The 21097-nt window shown below is 56.7% G+C and overlaps 1 protein-coding gene across 2 annotated transcripts; it reads left to right on the top strand.

Annotated features, from left to right (window-relative positions):
• Nucleotides 1-1356: 1356 nt before the first annotated feature.
• Nucleotides 1357-18514, top strand: AP5Z1 (adaptor related protein complex 5 subunit zeta 1). Of its 2 annotated transcripts, none has more exons than XM_069569595.1 (17): nucleotides 1357-2032; nucleotides 12642-12779; nucleotides 12849-13035; nucleotides 13223-13364; nucleotides 13458-13570; nucleotides 13879-14047; nucleotides 14288-14428; nucleotides 14593-14630; nucleotides 14697-14859; nucleotides 15234-15412; nucleotides 15768-15910; nucleotides 16079-16219; nucleotides 16568-16679; nucleotides 16909-17006; nucleotides 17336-17468; nucleotides 17546-17760; nucleotides 17991-18514. In XM_069569595.1, the coding sequence occupies exons 1-17, from the start codon at nucleotides 1992-1994 to the stop codon at nucleotides 18259-18261; spliced, it is 2424 nt and encodes an 807-aa protein (XP_069425696.1). In that variant the 5' UTR covers nucleotides 1357-1991; the 3' UTR covers nucleotides 18262-18514. The 2 variants fall into 2 exon arrangements, with proteins under 2 accessions (XP_069425696.1, XP_069425697.1); XM_069569596.1 differs by having other exon boundaries at nucleotides 1883-2032; nucleotides 13463-13570.
• Nucleotides 18515-21097: the final 2583 nt, after the last annotated feature.

Raw genomic sequence — 21097 nt, 5'->3', positions numbered from 1 at the left:
TCCAGCAGGCATCCTGAGAACAGCAACCGACGGCATCTGGTGGTCCCAGCCTGCGGGCCTCCTCCCCGGTCAACGTCAGCCCTGCCGGGTCCCTCGGCCAAGTCCCAGACTGTAACCCTTCCAGCTTCTTCCATGTCTCCCACACCTCACTGCAGGTCTTTCTGTCGAATTTTCTAATGAAATGACTTGCCTTCCATCTCCATACCAGCCGCAGATGGACACCAGGTGCCCCGAGTCAGGCTGACCTCGCTCAGCCTCCCCACGGCACTTGGAACTCGACCCTGAGTCCCGTGGCCTCTGGGACCCCATCTGTCCCTGGCCGTCCTCCCGCTTCACCGGCCACTCCTCAGCATGCAGTGGGCAGAGTGGCTCCAAGCTGACCGGGAGTCCGGCCACCAGTTCAGATCCCTCCTCTTCCTCCAGGTATGACCCTGGGCCCTGAGCCGGTCCTTCAGCCACCTCCTTCAGTAACAGCCCTCCTCGTGTGAGGTGTGAAACGGTTGCTGTGCGGTATGTGGCAGGCTTTCGGCAAGATGGCCTGCGACCAGGCTCCCTTCCCCAGCTCCCTTCCTGGTGGGCGCTGCGCTGTCCCCCTTTCCCCCATCCAGGGTCTTCCTCACCGCTCACGCTTCCAAGGCCTCGCTGACCTGCCCTATGCAAAGACACCCAACCTTACCCTCCCCTCTCCTCCCTTCATCAGCCCTGCAGAGCGTTTGCCACCACTGAGCTGCATATGGTTGCGTATTTGATAGCCGTGTTTCTGGCTGTAAATTCTGTGAGGACAGGGACTTAGCCTCTCTTGTCTCCCAGAACCTAAAACGCTGCCAAGCACAACCCAGGGCCACCATCATGGCTTGTTCCATGAATGAATGATTCCACAATCCTCTGCATCCTCTCCTGCCACATGGCCGAGGGAACGGCACCACCCTAAAAGCAGGAAGCTGTTGGCGCCCTCGGTTTTCCCTGTTCCTCCACCGTGGCCCTTACCTAGCTCAGGCAGGCTCCCTCCCTCCCTCCTCTGGGTCAGCCCCTTCTACACACCCATGCACACGCACACACATTCACTCAGGATCAGCCCTTTCTACACCGCACCCCCCCCCCCCAACAACCCAGTCCATTCTTTCCTCTCCTGCCAGTATGTAAGCCTGGGGAAGCAGGCCTTCATGCTGCCTTCAAACCTTCCCTCTGCCTTCCCCTCCCATCCCTTGGCCTGACACCCTCGGGGCTCATCTGAGGCACCCGTTCCTCACGTCCCTCACAGAGAACTCCTCCTGGGTCGACTGTGACAGCATTTATCACGCTGTCACTGCGCAGAGGACCCGCCCTGTGTCCCCACGCGGTCTGCAGGGTGGAAATACTGCGGCCAGCACACCTTTCAGAATTAGCTAGAATTTGACGTTCCCTCTCTGAGCCTGTTGCCCTTACCTGTAAAACGAGATACTGAGAGCCTGTGATTATGGTGGGGATTAAGTTTTTTTTTTTTTCTTAAGGGGCAGGGACAGCCTACATTAGATGCAAAAATGAAATGGGAATTTTAGAAAGGAGCTTCTAGGAGTTGCCGCTGTTCCTTGCAAACTTCTGGACACGGACCCAGCGCACGGACGGGGTGTGTGCAGCAGTTTCAGCTGCGCTGCACACAAGACCTGCCGGCGACGGAGCGGACGGCGTTTGTGGGACAGAACCCGGAACGGAGGCGCTGGGCTGAAGCTCCTAACGGCGCCCGGAGCCACACCAGGGCGCCGGGCCCCAGCGATCCCGGGACCCGCGGCTTAAAGCGCCGGAAGCCCGTGCAGGTCCCCCAGCGCAGAGTCCCGCCCCCCTCCCCCGTGCAGAGGCGCCGCGTCGAAGCCTATTGGTCGGGGGCCGTGCGCCGAGCCCACGTGACGCGGCACGCTGCGCGGCCCGGAAGCCGGCGTCGGTGCGGGCACTGCTCTGCGAGGCGCTCGCGTCAGGAGCGCGCGGCCCGCCCTCAGGGCGGCGGCGGCGGCGGGATGCTGGCGGCGGGGACGGAGAGTCTGCTCCGCCAGGCCAGGTGAGCGCCTCGGGCGTGTGGCGGTGGGTCTCAGCGCGGGGCCTCGGAGGAGGCCGGGCCCGGCGTGAGGAGGTCCGGGGGAGGCGGCGGGCCCGAGCGGCGCCCTGAGGGAAGAGCGGAAAGCTAGCCGGTTGGGGCCCCGCGGGGGTGGGCCGGAGGCTCGGCGGCGCAGGGCCGGGAAAGCCACAGAGGCGCCGGGGAGCCTGCTGGACTAAGCCGTGGCGAGCTCTGTGTGCGAGGTTCTCGAGTCCGATGCCTTCCGAGGGCTTCGGGGAGCCGCGAAGGGTTTAGTGACTTAGATTCTCGCGCGCGCGCTGGGCGTGTTGAGGGGATGCTGCTCGGCCCTCTGGCCCCGGGCTGCCTCTGGACGCCCACTGACTGGTCGCTAGCGTTCTCCTCACCAACTAGCCACTCACGGGGGAAAACAGAGGTAGCCTCGGACCCAGACCCCGCAGTCCGTCAGTGTAAAACTCGGTGCTACTCGAGGAGACGCAGAGGCGGCCAGAACCGTGGTTTAAAAGAAGAACTACCTGGATTCAGAGCTAGACCAGTTGCTGGAAAAAAATTGGGCTGGTTGAGGCTCCTGTGATCTTAGGGAAGCAAGATCTTGAATGCGGGCTAGGTCGTAAAGGCTGTGAATGGGCAGAAGTTTGCTGTAGTCAAAATAACCCTTGAAAATTTGTTAGGCTGATGTTTTCTCCCACTGCGTCCAAAAACGTCTGTTTCCTGCAATCTTGGACATATATTCCAATACTCAAGTTCCACTATTCCAGTTCAGCCTGTTTTGAATTTAGAAGCTGTATTAAGGGAAAATAGCTTTTTCAAGAAGTCGAAGTACAGTTGATTCACGGCATCAGTTTCAGGGGTACAATGTAGTACTTCAGTATTTTAATAGATTACATTCCATTTAAAGTTGTTACATTGACTACCTTGCCTGTGCTGTACAATATGTCTGTACCTTGCTTAACGCCTGGTTTGTGCCTCTTAACCCCTTCCCCTCCCCGGTTCCGTCTCCACTGATAACCACCAGCATGTGCTGTGTGCGTCTGTTTTCTTGTGGTCGTTAACCCCACTCTGGGCTCTGCGTATGAATGACCATCAGACTCTGTCTCCTCTGACTTCTCTCACTGTGCCCAGCGCTGCCTGGCCTCTCCCATGCTCTGCACTTGCAGAGTTCCGTGCTTTGTGGCTCAGTGATGCTCCGTTGTGTGAGTGCACGCCACGTCTCCTTTATCCAGTCATCTGTTGATGACACTTGGACTGCTTCCCGGTCTTGGCTGTTGTAAACAGGGCTGCTGTGAACATTGGGGTGCATGTTCCCTTTCAAATTAAGTGTTTGTTTTCTTTGGATATACACCCAGGAATGAGTTCAATTTTTAGTGTTTTGAGGAACCTCCAGTTTTCCAGTGACTGTACCAATTTACAATCCCGCCAACAGTGAACTAGGGTTTTCTTTTCTCCACTTACCAGCATTTGTTATTGTGGTCTTCTCATTTGATAGCATTTCTGACAGGTATGAGGTGTTACCTCGTTGTGACTTTGATTTGTTTCTCTCAGTTGAGCGTCTTTCTATCTGCCTGTTGGCCATCTGTATGTCGTCTTAGGGAAAATGTCTATTCAGGTCGTATGCCCATTTTTTTAACTGTTTTTTTCATATTGAGTTGTGTGAATTGTTTACTTTGGATATTAAACCCTTGTTAGTCACATCACTTGCAAATGTTTTCTCCCATTAAGGTGGTTTCCTTTGCTGTGCAGAAACTTTTAAGTGTAATAATTGGGCCCCATTTGCTCGTTTCTGCTTTTGCTTCCTTTGCCTTAGGAAACAGGGCCAAAAACCGTTCCCACTGTTTCTGTGACAGAGTGTTTGTTTTCTTCTAGCTTTATGGTTTCTGATCTTACATTTAGGTTATTTAATCCATTTTGTTTTTGTATATGGTGCGAGGAAATGTTCCAGTTTCCTTCCTTTACAGGCAGCTCCAGCTTCACCAAGCACCACGGACTGAAGAGACTGTCTTTTCCTCCTGCATTTTGCCTCCCTTGTCGTAGGGTAATTGACCATAAGTGTGGTTTTATTTCTGGGCTCTCTGTTCTGTTTCATTGGTGTGTGTGTGTGTGTGTGTGTGTGTGGTGTCTGTGTTGCTGTGTGTGTTGCTGTGTCTGTGTGTTGCTGTGTGTCTGTGTCTTTGTGTGTGTCTGTGTGTGTGTTGCTGTGTGTGGCTGTGTGTGTGTCTGTGTTGCTGCCAGTACCATGATGTTTACATAGTCATTACTGTAGTTTTGTAGTTTAGTATAGTCTGAAATCAGAGAGCATGATACCTCTCTCCAGCTTTGCTTTTTCTTAAGATTGCTTTGCCTATTCATGTTTTAGAATTATTCTAGTTCTGTGAAAAACCATGGGTATTTTGATAAGAGATTGCATTAAGTCTGTAGATTGCTTTGGGTAATATGGAGATTTTAGCAGTTTTAAGTCTTCCAACTCGTGTACATGAGATCTCTTTCCATTTCTTTGCATCATCTTCAGTTTCCTCTATCAGTATTTTATAGTTTTCAGAGTATAGGTCTTTCATCTCTTTTGTTAAGTTTATTCCTAGGTATTTTATTCTTTTTCAAATGATTTTAACATGTATAGGAAAGCAACAGGTTTCTGAATATTAATCTTGTATCCTGGCAACTTAACTGAAGTTATTTTATTAGTTGTAATAGTTTCTGGTGGAAACTTTAGAGGTGTTTCTATTTTATTTTATTTTTAGAGTTTTATATATATATGGTATCGTATCATCTGCAAATAGTGGGTTTTACTTCCCTTCCAAGTTTTATGCCTTTTATTTATTCTCCTAGTCTGCTGTGGCTAGGACTTCTTTCTTACTAAAGTGCTCCTACAAAACACTACACTGTGTTAAATAGATAGAAATGGTGAGAATGGGTACCCTTATATGTGTTCCTGATACTGGAAGAAAAGTATTTTCAGCTTGTCAGTGTTGAGTATGATGTTAGCTTTGGGTTTGTCATAAATGACCTTTATTATGTTCCCTTGATGAAGAGAGGCAAAAAGCAAAGGAGAAAAGGAAAGATATAAGCATCTGAATGCGAAGTTCCAAAGAATAGCAAGAAGAGATAAGAAAGCCTTCTTCAGCGATCAATGCAAAGAAATAGAGGAAAAGAACAGAATGGGAAAGACTAGAGATCTCTTGAAGAGAATTAGAGATACCAAGGGAACATTTCATGCAAAGATGGGCTCGATAAAGGACAGAAATGGTCTGGACCTAACAGAAGCAGAAGATATTAAGAAGAGGTGGCAAGAATACACGGAAGAACTGTACAAAAAAGATCTTCACCACCCAGATAATCATGATGATGTGATCACTCACCTAGAGCCAGACATCCTGGAATGTGAAGTCAAGTGGGCCTTAGAAAGCATCACTACAAACAAAGCTAGTGGAGGTGATGGAATTCCAGGTGAGCTGTTTCAAATCCTGAAAGATGATGCTGTGAAAGTGCTGCACTCAATATGCCAGCAAATTTGGAAAACTCAGCAGTGGCCACAGGACTGGAAAAGGTCAGTTTTCATTCCAATCCCAAAGAAAGGCAATGCCAAAGAATGCTTAGACTACCGCACAATTGCACTCATCTCACATGCTAGTAAAGTAATGCTCAAAATTCTCCAAGCCAGGCTTCAGCAATACATGAACCGTGAACTCCCTGAGGTTCAAGCTGGTTTTCGAAAAGGCAGAGGAACCAGAGATCAAATTGCCAACATCCACTGGATCATGGAAAAAGCAAGAGAGTTCCAGAAAAACATCTACTTCTGCTTTATTGACTACACCAAAGCCTTTGACTGTGTGGATCACAATAAACGGTGGAAAATTCTGAAAGAGATGGTAATACCAGACCACCTGACCTGCCTCTGGAGAAATCTGTATGCAGGTCAGGAAGCAACAGTTAGAACTGGACATGGAACAACAGACTGGTTCCAAATAGGAAAAGGAGTACGTCAAGGCTGTCTATTGTCACCCTGCTTATTTAACTTATATGCAGAGTACATCATGAGAAATACTGGACTGGAAGAAACACAAACTGGACTCCAGATTGCCAGGAGAAATATCAATAACCTCAGATATGCAGATGACACCACTCTTATGGCAGAAAGTCAAGAGGAACTAAAAACCCTCTTGATGAAAGTGAAAGTGGAGAGTGAAAAAGTTGGCTTAAAGCTCAACATTCAGAAAACAAAGATCATGGCATCCGGTCCCATCACTTCATGGCAAATAGATAGGGAAACAGTGGAAACAGTGTCAGAGTTTATTTTTTTGGGCTCCAGAATCACTGCAGATGGTGACTGCAGCCATGAAATTAAAAGACGCTTACTCCTTGGAAGAAAAGTTATGACCAACCTAGATAGCATATTCAAAAGCAGAAACATTACTTTGCTGACTAAGGTCTGTCTAGTCAAGGCTATGATTTTTCCTGTGGTCGTGTATGGATGTGAGAGTTGGACTGTGAAGAAGGTTGAGCGCCGAAGAATTGATGCTTTTGAACTGTGGTGTTGGAGAAGACTCTTGAGAGTCCCTTGGACTGCAAGGAGATCCAACCAGGCCATTCTGAAGGAGAGCAGCCCTGGGATTTCTTTGGAAGGAATGATGCTAAAGCTGAAACTCCAGTACTTTGGACACCTCATGCAAAGAGTTGACTCATTGGAAAAGACTCTGATGCTGGGAAGGATTGGGGGCAGGAGGAGAAGGGGACGACAGAGGATGAGATGGCTGGATGGCATCACGGACTCGATGGACGTGAGTCTGAGTGAACTCCGGGAGGTGGTGATGAACAGGGAGGCCTGGCGTGCTGCGATTCATGGGGTCGCAAAGAGTCAGACACGACTGAGCGACTGAACTGAACTGATACCAACTTTGATGAGAGTTTTTGTGGTGAATGAATGTTTAATTTTGTCCAGTGCTTTTTTTTGCATCTATTGAGATGGTCACGTGAATTTTATCCTTCCATTTGTTAACATGGTATATTACACCGATTGATTTGCAGATGTTGAAGCATCCTTGTGACCCTGGAATAAACATAAATCTAACTTGACCATGGTGTAGGATTTTTTTTTTTTTGCCGTACTTCATGGCTTGTGGGATCTTAATTCCCTGACAGGGATTGAACCTTCACCCTCAGCAGTGAAAGTGCAGGGTTCTAATCACTTGACCACCAGAGAATTCCCCATGATCTTTTTTTATTGTTGAATTTTGTTTGCTAATGTTCTTTTGAGGATTTTCAAATCTATGTTCATCATAGATACTGACCTAATTGTTTGGGTTTGTGGTTTGTTGTTTTTTTTTCTTTTTGTAGTGCCTGCCTGATTTTGGCATCAAGGTAATTGTGGCCTCATAGAAAGAATTGAAGAGTGCTCCCTCCCCTTCGGTCTTTTGGGATAGTTTGAGGATAGGTATTACCTGTCTATATGTTTGGTAGAGTTCCCTCATGAAGCTCTCTGGTCCCAGACTTTTGTTTGCTGGAAGTTTTATTACTAATTTAGTTTCACCGCTAGTGACAGGTCTGTTCAGATTGTCTGTTTCTTCCAATTCAGTCTTGGAAATTGTATGTTTCTAGAAATTTATCCATTTCTTCTAGGTCATCACAGCCGTCTGCCTGTACGTATCGGTGCTCTTGTCTGTGGAGTGTTTGGCGTCTCACTTAGCAATGTCTCCTCTTTCGTGTCTTGCTTTATTTGGGTCCTCTCTGTTTCTCTTGACCACCCTCACCTACGGCTTGTCAGTCTTGTCTTTCGCAGTCTGGTCTGTTGTTCCCGTCTGTCTTGCCTCTTCTCCGCTCTTTATATTTCCCCCCACCTGCTGACTGTGGCCTTTGTCTCTTCTGTTGTTTAGATGGTGGTTGTTTGACAAAGACTGTTGTTCCTTGAGGTGTGCCTGGATTGCTGTAAACTACCCTCCTGGAATTGCTTTTGCCGCGCCCGTCGATTTGGGGGTGTGTTGTTTTCTTCTTGAGGTGTTTTCTATTTGCTCTTCCTTTTCTGTGCCGCTTATTTCAGTAGCATGCTTAGTAGCGTGTAGACTCTACATGTTTGTGTTTTTCCCGTTTTTTTCTTTCTGTAATTCATTTCTAGTTCCATACTGTTGTGGTCAGAAAGGGTACTGGGTATCATTTCTGTCCTCTTAAATTTGTTGAGGCTCATTTAATAATCTAACGTGTGATCTATCCTGGGAACATTCCATGTGCATTTTAAACAGTGTGTACCCGGCTGGTTCTGGATGGAGCGCCCGCCTTGTCAGCTTGTGTCATTCAAGGCTGCTGCTTCCTTACTGACTTTATGTCTGGATAATAAGTCTGTTGATACAGTTGCTTCCCTGGTAGCTCAGATGGTGAAGAATCTGCCTGCAGTGCGGGAGACCTGCGTTCGATCCCTGAGTTGGGAAGAATCCTCTGGAGGAGGGCATGACACCCCACTCCAGTATTCTTGCCTGGGAAACCCCAGGCACCTGGAGGGCTGCAGCCCATGGGCGGGCAGAGTCGGATGCGACTGAGCCTCTAAGCACAGTGCGCCCACTGGTGTGAGATGCTGAAGCCCCCTGCTGTCACTCGACCGCCGTCAGCTCTCCCTTTGGCCTGTTAGTATCTAGGCGCTGCTTTACTGGGCGTGCAGATGTGAGTGAGCATGCTGTGCTCTTCGTGTATGGGCCCTTCTTTGTCTTCTGTTGGACTTTGCTTAGAGTCTGCCGTGTCTGATAATGAGTGTTGCTGCCCTGCTTTCCTGTTTCTATTCACATGAAGTCTCTGTTTCCACCCCCTTTGGTTTCAGTCTGTGTCTTCAGTTGTGGAGTCTTTTAAGCAGCATATATAATTGTTGTGTCTTGTTTTTAAACTAATCAGTTTGGCTTACTGCTGCTAAGTCACTTCAGTCGTGTCCGACTCTGCGACCCCATAGACAGCAGCCCACCAGGCTCCCCCGTCCCTGGGATTCTCCAGGCAAGAACACCGGAGTGGGTTGCCATTTCCTTCTCCAGTGCATGAAAGTGAGAAGTGAAAGTGAAGCCGCTCAGCCGTGTCCGACTCTTGGCGACCCCATGGACTGCAGCCCACCAGGCTCCTCGTCCGTGGGGTTTTCCAGTCTGGCTCATGTCTTTTGATTGGAGCATAATAGTCCACTGGCATTCACAGTGATTACTGATGGGTACTGGGAGATTCCCTGGTGGCTCAGATGGTAAAAGTCTGCCGGCAGCGCAGGAGACCCAGGTTCAATCCCTGGGTCAGGAAGATCCTCTGGAGAAGGAAATGGCAACCCATTCCAGTACTCAGGCCTGGAAGAGTCCACGGGTGGAGAAGCCTGGTGGGCTACAGTCCATGGGGCTGCAAAGAGTCGGACACGGCTGAGCGACTTCACTTTCCCTTTCGTGCACTTACTGCCATGCTGTTGCTCGCTTTCCAGCTGTTTTTATACTGCTTCTCCATCGTTTCTTGAGGCTTTTTGATTTGTGGTTACCTACCATGGGGTTCATGTATGTGACCTTTGTGGTAGCTTAGGTGGTGGACCCACAGCCTTTACTATATATTTGCGCTTACTCATGGGCGTTTTCCTAATCTATAAATTCCTATAACTCTTAGGGTCAGTGTAGTATTGATGAACTGTTTCAGTTTTTGCTAGTCTGAAAAGTTCTTCACCTCGTCTCTAATTCTGAATGACAACATTGCTGGGTAAAGCACCCTAGACTGTAGGTTTTTCCTCTTTGATAGCCATATGGGGGTTCCCGTTAGAATTCTCCTTAGCTTTTGCCACTTTAATTTTGGTGTGTCTTGGGGTGGGTGTCTTTGGTTTTGTCTTTTTCAGGGGTCTCTGCTTCCTGTACCTGGCTGTTTCCTCCTTTAGGTTCAGGAAGTTTGCAGTCATAATCTCATCGAATGCCTTTTCGACCCTTCTCGGACCCTTGTATGTGAATGTTAGCATCCTTGCTGTTGTCCCAGAGGGGTCTTAATTGGTCTCCATTTCTTAAAATGTGTTTCTTTTTGCTGTTCTGATTGGATAGTTTCCACGACACCTACATGTTCTTTTGTATCACGTAGCCGGTTGGTATCCCTTCTAGTATGCTTTTCATTTCATTTGTATGTATCTGCTCTGATCATTTTTTCATATTTTCTAGCTCCTTGTTAAAATTCTGTGTTCAATTCTTTTCCCTAGTTCTGACAGCAGTCTTCCTGCTAATACTTGGAACTCTTGTTCTGGGAATCATGTCTCGTCAGTTGTCTTCTCAGGTCTCTGCCCTTTCGTTCTGCTTTACTGCTCTGTGTCTGTGACATCAGATGGAACAGTCAATACCGCGCGTGTAACCCTGAAGGGGTGCCCCAGGGTGCTGCCTTGGTAGGAGGGGCTGGCTTCTCCTCACCGCCGTGGCCATCACTGCCCTTGTGGGGTGGGGTCGGGTCCCACGGCTGGAGCAGAAGCCCTGAGGATGAGGTCCAGGCTGGGTCTGCTCCCTGAGTGTGTGCTCACCCCCCTCCCAGCAGTGGCATCCTTGCCCTTAAAGGGGAGCAGGGCAGGTGCTCACCTGGGCCGGCATGGAAACCAGCCAGCGCGTGCTCAGTCGTGTCCCACTGACTTGTGACCCCACGGGCTGCAGCCTGCCAGGCTCCTCTGTCCGTGGGATTCTCCAGGCAAGGACCCTGGAGTGGGGGATCTTGAGCCAGGCATCAAACCTGCATCTCTTGCACTGGCAGGCGGTTCTTTACCACCACGTGCCCTGGGACACCCCAGACAGTCGCGTTCTGCTTCCTCTGCCTTAGTTGAGCCGCAGGCGAGCCTGTGCCCATGTGTCACAAGTGGAGGCTAGGTTCTCGCAGCCCTGCTGATGGCCTCACTGGTTTCCAAACCACCCAAAGGACTCATCTTCCTGGTGTCAGACTCCAAGGCTGGGACACGCAGTGTGTGGTTCACACCCTCAGTCCCCAGGACGCGATCGCTCCTCCTCCCCAAGTCCATGTGGGTCCCTCTCCCAGCCAGGCTCGTTTGTTTTCAGTGGGCACTGCCTCTCGCGTTGCTGTGGTTGTCTGCTCATGGGGGAAGTGAGCTCTGTCCTCCTGCTCTCCCGTTCTCCTCGCCCCAGAAAAGAGGAAATGCTAGCAGCTCACTCAGCCTGCGATGTGCGTGCCCCACAGTTCTTGCCGGGACACAAAGAACCGAGACCCACTCAGAGCTCCCAGCTTGTCTTCTGTTCAGTCATAAACTCACAGACTGAAAGGCAGAAGGCGCAGCCCTGCGTCTCGTTTCTCTGCCGCTTCGGTGGACAGGAACTCCTGTTAAGATTTGAGGAACGGTTAAGTAACTATCAGTTGTGTTTCACTAGTGTTCATTATTTCTTTGATTTTTTGTGACACTTTAAAACAAATTACTAAAGTTTTGGGAGAAAATTTTAGTTATAAAGTTTTCAGAGATGGAAAGAAGGATGGAGAAACTTATCAGAAGCATGACTTGTGAGCTGCAGAGGAAAGTGGGACTCGGGTAAGCGGGGAGGGTGAGTGCAGGGCTGGGGGCCTTTCCTGAAGGACCAGACGACTAACCAGCAGCTCAGAGCAGGAAGGGAAGCAGCCAAGAGCGCTCCAGGCAGAGGGTCCAAGCCGGGCGAAGGCAGGCGAGCAGGACGCGGTGCCCTTGGTGAAGTAGGGAAGGCTCGGAGCTGCTGAGCGTGTGGGTGGCTGGACTCTCCTTTCAGAAGAGTCCTTTGGTTGGAAGGGGCCGAGTTGGGATGTGGATGAGGGGCACTGCTGTCTGGGACAGGCTGGCAGGCTGGACCAGCCCAGGGCCAAGTCTCCTCCGCCCACTCACGCCTCTGCTTGTGTTTGTAGGGGCTGCGTCCCGCTCCAGCCGGAGTAAGGGGGAGTGGCGGGAGGTCTGCTGGGACTTCTCTGCCAGCCCTCAAGTAAACGGGGAAGCGCAAGCCACGGCCCAGGGCCCCTCCACAGCCTTAGAGGCTGGGGGTGCATGTGCTCTAAGGTCAAAACGGCAGACCCTGAGTGCCAGCAGAACAGATTTGGAGGGCTTCACCCACAGCTTGGGGGAGGGCCCAGCTGTGGGCTGCGTGCTTCCGAGACCCCCCCAAAGCTCGCAGCATGGTGACTTGCTGGCATGTTGCCTCTCCTTGCTTTTCAGCATGGAATGGGGAGCAGGCTGTCTTGAGACCACATTCAGTATGGAACCTGTTTTAAATGCTTAGTAGATATATGTACATTTCAAATTAAGCATTAGAGTAATGTCATAATATTTGCTCTATCATGCTTAATTCTTGTTCCCAGAAGTTAAAAAAATCTTTTGAAAAGCAACTTGGTTCAAACTAAAATCTCCCTTAGTTTTGACTCCTAAACCAATTGGTTTTTCTGGTCCTGGAATAACAAAACCTGAGTGTGTGAAGGCTTGCTGTGGACGCTGGTGGCATGAGGGTCTCCCGCTGGCAGGGGAGGGGCAAGGACCTGGGTGGGTACCCGTCAGCGGTTCATCCCGAGGGGCCTAGCAACCTGCCCACAACACCCGGGCCCCTCTGTTCGTGAGGGCCTGCCCCCCGCTGGGGCGGCCTTTCCAGTTACCCATGCGGCGGTCTCCCTGTCCCTGCAGGGAGGTCGGGGCTGTGGAGCTGGGCAGGTTCTGTGCCCGCATCAGCGCGCTGCTGCAGGCAGAGGACTGGGGCCCCGACACCCTGGACGTCCTGCGGAGGCTCTTCCTCATCGTGGCGGCCACCAAGTACAGCAGGAGGTGAGCACCCACCCGGCCTCCGGGCAGCCTGCCCAGTCCCGCGGAGGCTGACCAGCCCCTGCCCTCCAGGCTGGAGCCCACGTGCGTGGCGCTGCTGCAGGCCGCCCTCTGCTCGCCCCGCTGCCCCGAGCGGCTCCAGCTGCTCTGTGCCGCTGTGCTGCGAGAGATGGCGCCCTCCGACAGCCTGAGCCTGTCCTGTGACCACGCCCAGAGCTCGCGGCAGCTGGGGCTGGTGGCCTCCGTGCTCTTGGCCCAGGTAACGTGACTGCCGCAGCCCCCTAGCCCACCCCTGGTGGCCCTGGGCTCAGTGATCCAGCCGCTGTGTGCGCCCTGTGAGCGAGCAGGCTGGTCCGGGCCTGCCCTGGTGATGTTCTGGACGCCTGGGCAGAGTGGTGGTTGTTGGGGGGGGAGTTGGTGTTCACATTCCGCCAGGGGTTCTGCAGGGCGACCCGCAGCAGGTCAGGACCGTGGGCCAGTGTGTCATCAAGGTCCTGGAGAGTCGGCAGTCTGAGGGGCCCAGCCTGACACACCTCCTCCCGGTCGTGTCCAAGGTCGCCAGCCTGGCCCCAGATGCCCTTCCTGAAGGTCAGCAGTGTAGGCGTGGGGGGGCAGGGGTTGACCACCGGGGCCACGCAGACTTAACTCCGTCCCCACGGTGTCCCCTCCCCCCCCCGCCAGAGCAGACCAAGGCGCTCAGCAAGCGGCTGGGGGACTGGCTCCGCTACGCCAGTGTCCAGCAGGGGGCGGCCCATGCCTCCGGGGGCTTCTTCTCCACACCCAGAGCCCGGCAGGTGAGTCTCGGGGCAGTGGGGGTGGGGGCTGCCCTGTCCCGGGGCCACCCCACGGGCTGCCTTCAGCTCCTCCTGTGGGGGCACCTCCCTGGTTCCAGGATGACCCCTCTCCTGTCTCCAGCCGGGCATTGAGGGCGTGGTGCTTGGGTCCTGCGCCCGTGATGCTGTGAGGAGTCTCGGGTTGTGTGGGTGGGGATCCGGAGCGGGGCCGTGTCGTCAGCCCAAGTGCCCGTGTTCTCACGCCCTACGAGGGTGCCCTGGCTGTTCTTGGCCCTGCCGTGCCTGCTGACCTTCCTTGTCCCCTGCAGCCGGGCCCCGTCACTGAGATGGACGGGTCCGTGGCCACAGACTTCTTCACGGTGCTGTCCACGGGCCAGCGCTTCACGGAGGACCAGCGGCTCAACGTGCAGGCCTTCTCCATGCTGCGGGCCTGGCTGCTGCAGGGCGGCCCCACGCGCCGGGGTGCCACGGATGCAGGTGGGACAGGGCGGGCCCCTGGGCGCCTTGGCCAAGCCTTGTGGGCTCCAGGCGTTGGAGTCAAGCAACTCCTCATCCGCACGCCTGCTAGCGGTTTAGACAGTCCAGGTGTCCCCACCACGGGTGTCCCGTGAGGGTGGGAGCAGGTGGGACTGAGCTCCGGCCCTGGCAGCCCACGGGCACTCCCCCGCCCTCCAGACCACCCGTCCCTGCGAGCTGCTGAGCTGCCCCTCTCTTTAGACGACAGGTCAGAGCTGGAGGGCTCCACCGTGTCAGTGCTCTCGGCCGCCTCCACCGCCAGCCACCTGCTGCCGCCTGCCGAGTGGCTGCGGGAAAAGGCCCTGGAGTATTGCCAGCGCCTCCTGGAGCAGAGCGGCCGGCGTGAGTCCTGCGCCTGTCCCACCTGCCCCGCATCGTGTCCGCGCTGGGGTCCCCCCGGGTGTGGGCTCCCTGGCCGCCCTTTGAGTTTCCAGAACACGGGCTGCCGCCTCATCCGGAGGTGCCAGTGGGACGGAGAGACCAGGTAGCCCTCTTCCCTCCCCCAGGAGCCCTGAGGAAGGCCGACTCAGACCTGCAGAAGGCGGTGAGTGCCAGCGGGCAGCCTTAGGCAGGGCCCACGGCTCCCTCTGAGCCACGCGTGTCTCCGCAGTGCCTGGTGGAGGCCGTGCTGGTGCTGGACGTGCTCTGTCGGCAGGACCCCTCCTTCCTGTACCGCGCCCTCCCGAGTCTGCGGGCCCTGCGCACCCGGCTCTGCGGGGACCCGGCTTGCGCCCGTGTGCTGCTGCCCGTCGCCCAGTTCTTCCTGCACCACGGTGAGCGCCTCCTGCGCTGGGGAACAGGGCGCCGGGCAGGGGCGGCCCCTCTGCTGCCGTAGAGCAGCAGTGCTTTGATAGGCGCTTAGCAGTCACGTGCAGGGGATTTTTAAAATGTTACCAGGGTGATGGTAATCTCAAGCTCTCTTTACCAAGGAGTTCCCTAGAAGGTGCCTGAAGCCAGCCCCTCTAAGGAACAGTCTTCGTCTCTGTACCCAGAGGGGTGGGTCTGTGGCCAGACACTGGGGAAGAGCTGGGTGCGCTCAGCCCGCGCTTATGACGCCAGACGTGTCTGCCAAGGGTGTCCTGGGGACGCGAGAGGCCCTGGAGGCCAGGCCTGAGGCCTCCTGGCCTGACGGAGCCGGTGCTCTCAGGGGAGGCTGCCGCAGTGGACGCCGACGCCGTCTGCCAACACCTCTTCACCAGGATCCCGTCCAAACACTTCCACAGCCCAGTGCTGGCCTTCGAGTTCGTCCAGTTCTGCAGGGACCACCTCCTGCTGTCCGGCAGCAACCTGGACCTTCTTAGGACCAGCTTCCCCAACCTTTTCAAGGCACGTGAGCTGGGCCTCTGGGGCAGCGGGCACCCATGCTCGCGGTGGCCCATTCCTTTGGGAAGGTGCGCTCGGGCTGGCAGAGCCCACGGCGTTGGTTCAGAGTTAGCGTCTCCACTGGGCGGCTGCGCCCCTTGTGGCATCCCTTTGGCGCCTTTTCTTTGATGGGTGTTTTTGGCATGTCACTGCGGAGCTTTTCCAAAATCAGAGACTCGGTCCTTCAGTCAGGAAGAAATGATGGCTAGTGGTCATTGGCACCAGGTCCGGGTGGAAGCAAGCAGGATCCCGGGGAAGACGGTGAAGGGCACGTCCCGACCCTGGGGTTGGGGCACTGAGGCGCCCCTCCTCCCTGCAGTTCCTGGCCTGGAGCAGTCCGGCCCTCACCTCTGAGTTTGTGGCGCTCCTGCCGGCGCTGGTCGACGCGGGCACAGCCGTGGAGATGCTCCACCTGCTACTGGACCTGCCAAGCCTGACCGCGGCCTTGGAGCTGCAGCTCCGGTGAGCCCAGCCCGCTGTTGCCCACTCCCACATGTCTGCCCTGCCTGCTCCAGAGCAGGTGCCATTAGGGTGACGGCGGCTCAAGTCTCTCCCTGACCGGGGACACCACGGGGCAGGGGGTGGGGCTGGAGCCGCGTCCCAGCCCCACCCCGCCGTCTCTGCTTGCAGGTTGTTGCAGGCTGCGTCTGAGAGGCCGCTCTGGGACGCCTCCGTCAAAGCCCCCGGCTGCCTGGAGGCCTTGCGGGACCCCCAGGCCCAGGGCCTGTTCCAACACCTGCTGCGGGCCAAGGCCAGCGGGACCGTGGAGAGGTAGGCCCTCGGTGGTGGGCCCTGAGCGCAGGCCACTGTGGCCGGCACCCGGCCCAGAACCTGCTGCTTTCTGACCTGGCCAGACAGTTCTGCTCACAGCCACCAGCAGCGCTGGCTGCATGGCTGAGCACTTCCCGGGCACTGAGCTTGTGGTTTGTTCGCTACCCAGTCCCGTCCTTGCTTCTCCGGCGGGTGGGGGCACACTGACTCCTTCCGCAGACGGAAAAAGTAAGGCTGAGCACCTGAGAGGCAGACGCAGACGCCCTGCCCACACGCGTGTCCCGGGGGAGCTAGGGCAGGCCGACGAGGGCAGCAGCGGGTGCTTAGGACAGGGCTGTGTGTCCCCAGGCTGACACCGCTCCACCAGCTGCTGCAGCCCCTGGCCAGCTGCGCCCGGGTACTCCAGTGTGCCCAGGCTGTGCCCACTCTACTCAGAGCGTTCTTCGCAGCGGTGACACAGGTGAGCCCGCCTCCCAGGGCCTCTGTGCCCGCAGCAGAGGGCCAGCCAGAGCTGCGGGGCCAACCGCAGCAGTACGTGGGTCAGGGCACAAAGTACTGCTCACAGCAGCCCGGGCCGAGCTCCTGTCCCCCCAGAATGTGGATGTGAGCAGCCCCCAGGGCAGCATACACAGCGGGGCCCAGCACACAGGTGCCTCTGGCCGGGCACCCAGGCTGTCTCTCCCTCCCAGTTTGCCGATGGGGCCCTGGCCAGCCAGCTGGCACTGCTGCTCTTGGAGAGAAGTGACTCGCTTTTCCAGGTTGAGGGGTATGAGGCTGACGTGCACAGGTGGGTCTCCCCCGGCGGCTCTGCGGGGCTTCACCCCTCCTGCGGCTCCAGCCCCCCTGTGCCCTCAGCTCTGGTCGGTGCAGAGCCCCTGCCCAGCCTCCTCCCAGGCCCAGCCACACTTCGTGGGCTGCCGCACAGACTCTCCCCCTCCAGAGAGTTGCCTCATCCCCTCCCCCGCCAGCTTCTCTTGGGCAGCGCCTTCCAGAAGGTGCCCTTTCTGAAGGCCTGACTCAGGCGGGCTCATCCCCTCGCCAGCCCGGCCCACCACCTGGTGGTTCTCCTGCCGGGCCGTGGGGCTGGGGTCTCTTGAGCGGTGTCCTCTCCGACAGGGTGCTGAGCTCCGAGTTCCCGGGCCTGTGCAGGCTGCACCCCCCGCTGGTGGTCGAGCGGGCCAAAGAGCTGCTGGAGTTCGTGGGCAGCCTGGGGGGACCCCGCAGCACCGGGCACATGCTCACCTCTGTGGTAAGGCGGCCTCCCCCTTGCCCTGGCCCGCGCCTGCCACGGGGCCTGCTGAGGGTTGAGTGCTGTTCCCCGCCCAGGTGTGGGCCATTGGCGAGTACCTCTCGGTGTCCTGGGACCGGCGCTGCACCGTGGAGCAGATCAACAGGTTCTTCGAAGCTCTGGAGGCCCTGCTTTTCGAGGTCACCCAGTCTCGGCCCTCCGCCACCCTTCCCAGGTGTCCTCCGCAGGTCATCACTGTGCTCATGACCACGCTGACCAAGCTGGCCTCCCGGAGCCAAGACCTGATCCCCAGGTACAACCTGCCGCCTTCCCGTGGGGAAAGCAAAGGGCTCGGTGGTGGCCCCCTCCCAGACACCTGGGCAGAGCATCTGCATGAGCCTCCCAGCTGGGCGCCAGTGGCCTGGGCTGTGGGCACTCCTCAGTTGAGGCCACACTGGCCTGTGCTCCTGGTGGCTGGGCCCCTCTCCGAGCCCCCGTCCACCTGAGGGGTGCTCCTGCGCTGACAGGCTGACCCACCCCCAGGGTCTCTCTGCTCCTGTCCAAAATGAGGACACTGGCCCAGAGCCCAGCCGTGGGCCCCGTGCACGGCGAGGATGACCTGGGAGCTGTCCGCACACGGGCCACCGAGCTGCTGAACTTGCTCAAGATGCCCAGTGTGGCCCAGTTTGTGCTCACGCCCAGCATGGAGGTGTCCCAGCCCCGCTATCACCGCGACTGCAACACCGCCCTGCCCCTGGCCCTGGACATGGTCAGCCGGCTGCTGGAGCGGGAGGCAGGCCTCCTGCCAGGGTGAGGGGGACGGGCCCAGTGGGCACCAGGCTGCAGAGCCTGCTATTCAGTCCCTGCCGTGGCCTCAGAAGTCGAAGAAACCTGGGGAGGAGGCGGCGGGGGAGGCCACCACTTCAGCCTCAGTCTCTGCCTCCTCTGGGGGGAACAGCACTGACTTGGCTTTGGCCCCTCTTGGGCATGGGTGGAAGCTGCCTGGTCTGTGTCCTGCTGTTATTTGGGGGTAAGAGGAGAAAAAAATAAACCTCCTTCACAAAATATTTGTGCGCACAAGGGAGGGTCGTTTCCGTTTATCTCCACCCAGGAAGTGGGGAGCCCACGGGTGGGGCCTTCCCCGGTGGTCCTCCCACCTAATCCCCATGTGTCCCCAATGATCGAGGGCAGAGCGCTGACATGCGGTCAGAAAGGAGCCGTGTCCCTCTCCCAGAGCCGGAGGCGGCCACTGGGAGGTGAGTCTGGTCAGTGACAGGAAGGCTTTTCATGCTCCTGAGTAGCTTGGAGACGGGAAGGCGGGTCTGGGGGCCCTGCTGCGTCCACAGGCCTGCAGTCTCCCACCGGCAGGACGAGACCACCCCAGCACCTGCCGCTGAAAGCCTTACCCGGGAGATCAGGTGCACTCTGCTCTTACCCAAGCGGGAGACACACTGGGTGCCGGGGTGGGGGGGGCCAGAAGCCTCGGCAGCCCCAGCGCTCCCTACCGCTCCTCCATTGGAGTTGGCCTGCGGTCCCGCCCACCTGAGCTGGGAGGGGCCCAGCCACCAGGAGGCGCTGCTGCCCCGCAAGGCCCAGCCCTGCGAGCCCCAGCGAGCCCCTCACCCTTGCTGCCCAGCCCTCTGGACTTGCGTCCCCGGAGGCCCAGATGGAGCACCATGACCCCTGGAGAAACACTCTCTGCTTTGCCAGACGCCCCCTAACGGACAGCTCTCAGGGTTTTCAGGTCGTCAGATGTGGCAAGTTTGGGTCCCAAATGTGCCTAAGAACTAGTACGTGGGTTTTGGGGGGATCTTGCTTCCTCACACTGAGCCAGGGGCCCTCCGCAGTGTCCCCTTAGCACTCTCTTCACAGGGTGGACTTCTGTGGCGGCTGAGTACTCGAACCACCAGAGTTCAGATCCTCACTGCCGCCCAGGTGGAGGTGGCGATTACGCCCCGTCCTGCTCTGGCCTCGTGTGGGGAGCGTGCGCCCTCTCATCGGCGGGGCCAGGCGGCCCGCAGGGCGGCTGCACCACACACAGGTGGACGCTGCGGGCCGGGGAGCCTGACCCAGCCACGGTGTGAGGTCAAGGTCGAGGTCTGCGTGCCCACAGAGCACTCACCTGAGGCCGTGCCCACGCGCAGAGAGGAGGGTGGCGGTGGCTTGCAGAGACTGGGTTCTGTGGGGTATCCCGTTATTCTGGCGCTCACTTGCCCAGACAGAAAAGCACAGCCCCACACACCCCACGTTTACCTGGAAGTGAAACAAGAGAACGTGTTTGAGGGACTGTCGTGTCTGACTCTGCAGTCCCATGGGCTCTGCCCATGAAATTCTCTAGGCAAGAATACTGGAGTGAGCAGCCATTCCCTTCAGTGGGGTAATAACAGTACCCGCCTCAGAGAATGGCCTGGGAGTGACCTGGGCACTTCACAGACAGGTGGCAGCTCCCACTCCCTGCGAGAAGAGGAGCCCCGAGGTCTAACCCCACACCCGCGGGACTGCGGTGTGCAGGCGCCCCCCCAGGCAAGCAGCACCACGGAGGTGGGGGGAGGTCAGCAGGCCTCAGGCCTCATTTCAACCTGGGCTCTAAGAGCTCCTTCTGGGTTCAAGCATACGTTTCAAAGGACTTTTTAAAAGCACGCTTCATCCGGGCACCCTGGTGGCTCGGTGCCCCTAGCACCTGTGCTCCGCAACAAGACGCTGCCTCAGAAGGCCCCGCTCCCCGCAGAGAGCAGCCCAGGCAGCAGCCAGACAAATTCAGGGAAAAATGCATCTCGCCCAGCACCTGCGGAGCTGCTTCAAGGCATCCGGAGCCCGATGCCGACAGAGCAGCCAGCAGGGCCACCCAGCCCACCCGCCCCACCCGCCCCACTCACCCCACTCGCCCCACTCACCCCACTCACCAGGGTGTGGCTGGGAGTTCGTGGCACTTGAGCCCCAGGGCCTGGGACCCACCTGGGGCTGACCGGGCTGCTGCTCCCTGCAGGAGACTCCTTTCCACGTAGGCGGTGTCTGTAGCGGACTGGCCAGGACCCCTCGTCCCCAGAGTCTGTGCCCATCAGAGGAGGACGCAGGCCCAGAGCCCGGCCCCAGGCTCTGAGCCTGGTGAGGACGCGGCCAAACCTGCTGAAGACGGTCAGCGCCTCACCGTGACACCAGCACAGCCCTTTGTGTGGCCCTGCTGCTGGGGCAGGAGGCGGGCCGGACACCAGGCGGATGCCAGGTGGAGAGCCCGGGGGTGGCCAGGCTGGTGTTAGGGCCCAGCCGCGGCAGAGAAGACACGGAGGGGCATGAGGCCCTGGGAGGCCTGGGCACCCGCAGTGGGTCGAAACTCCCACTTTATAGCCTCCCGAGGTTTCTAAACCATTTCTTCAGGACTGCTGATCGCGGCACCCCGAGCGCAAAGCCCACTCAGTGGTGGGCAGCTCTCGCACTCCCTCCGTGGCAGGGGGCTGCCTGGCACGGCCTGCTCCTCGTCTGGGGCGGGGGGAGGGCAGACGCGGAGTTAGGCAGAGCCATCCCACCACCCCCAGGGTCCCGTGTTGTCACCGGTCTCCCACGCTGGCAGGGATGGGAGCAGACCCAGGAGCCCCTGTGTCCCCTCCGGGGACCAGCATGGTGCCCCCCAGATGCCATGCCCTACCACCCTC

This window comes from Ovis canadensis, chromosome 24 (assembly GCF_042477335.2).
Source record: "Ovis canadensis isolate MfBH-ARS-UI-01 breed Bighorn chromosome 24, ARS-UI_OviCan_v2, whole genome shotgun sequence".
In the NCBI taxonomy this organism is placed as follows: domain Eukaryota; kingdom Metazoa; phylum Chordata; class Mammalia; order Artiodactyla; family Bovidae; genus Ovis; species Ovis canadensis.
This window is presented reverse-complemented; position numbering and strand designations above follow the sequence as displayed.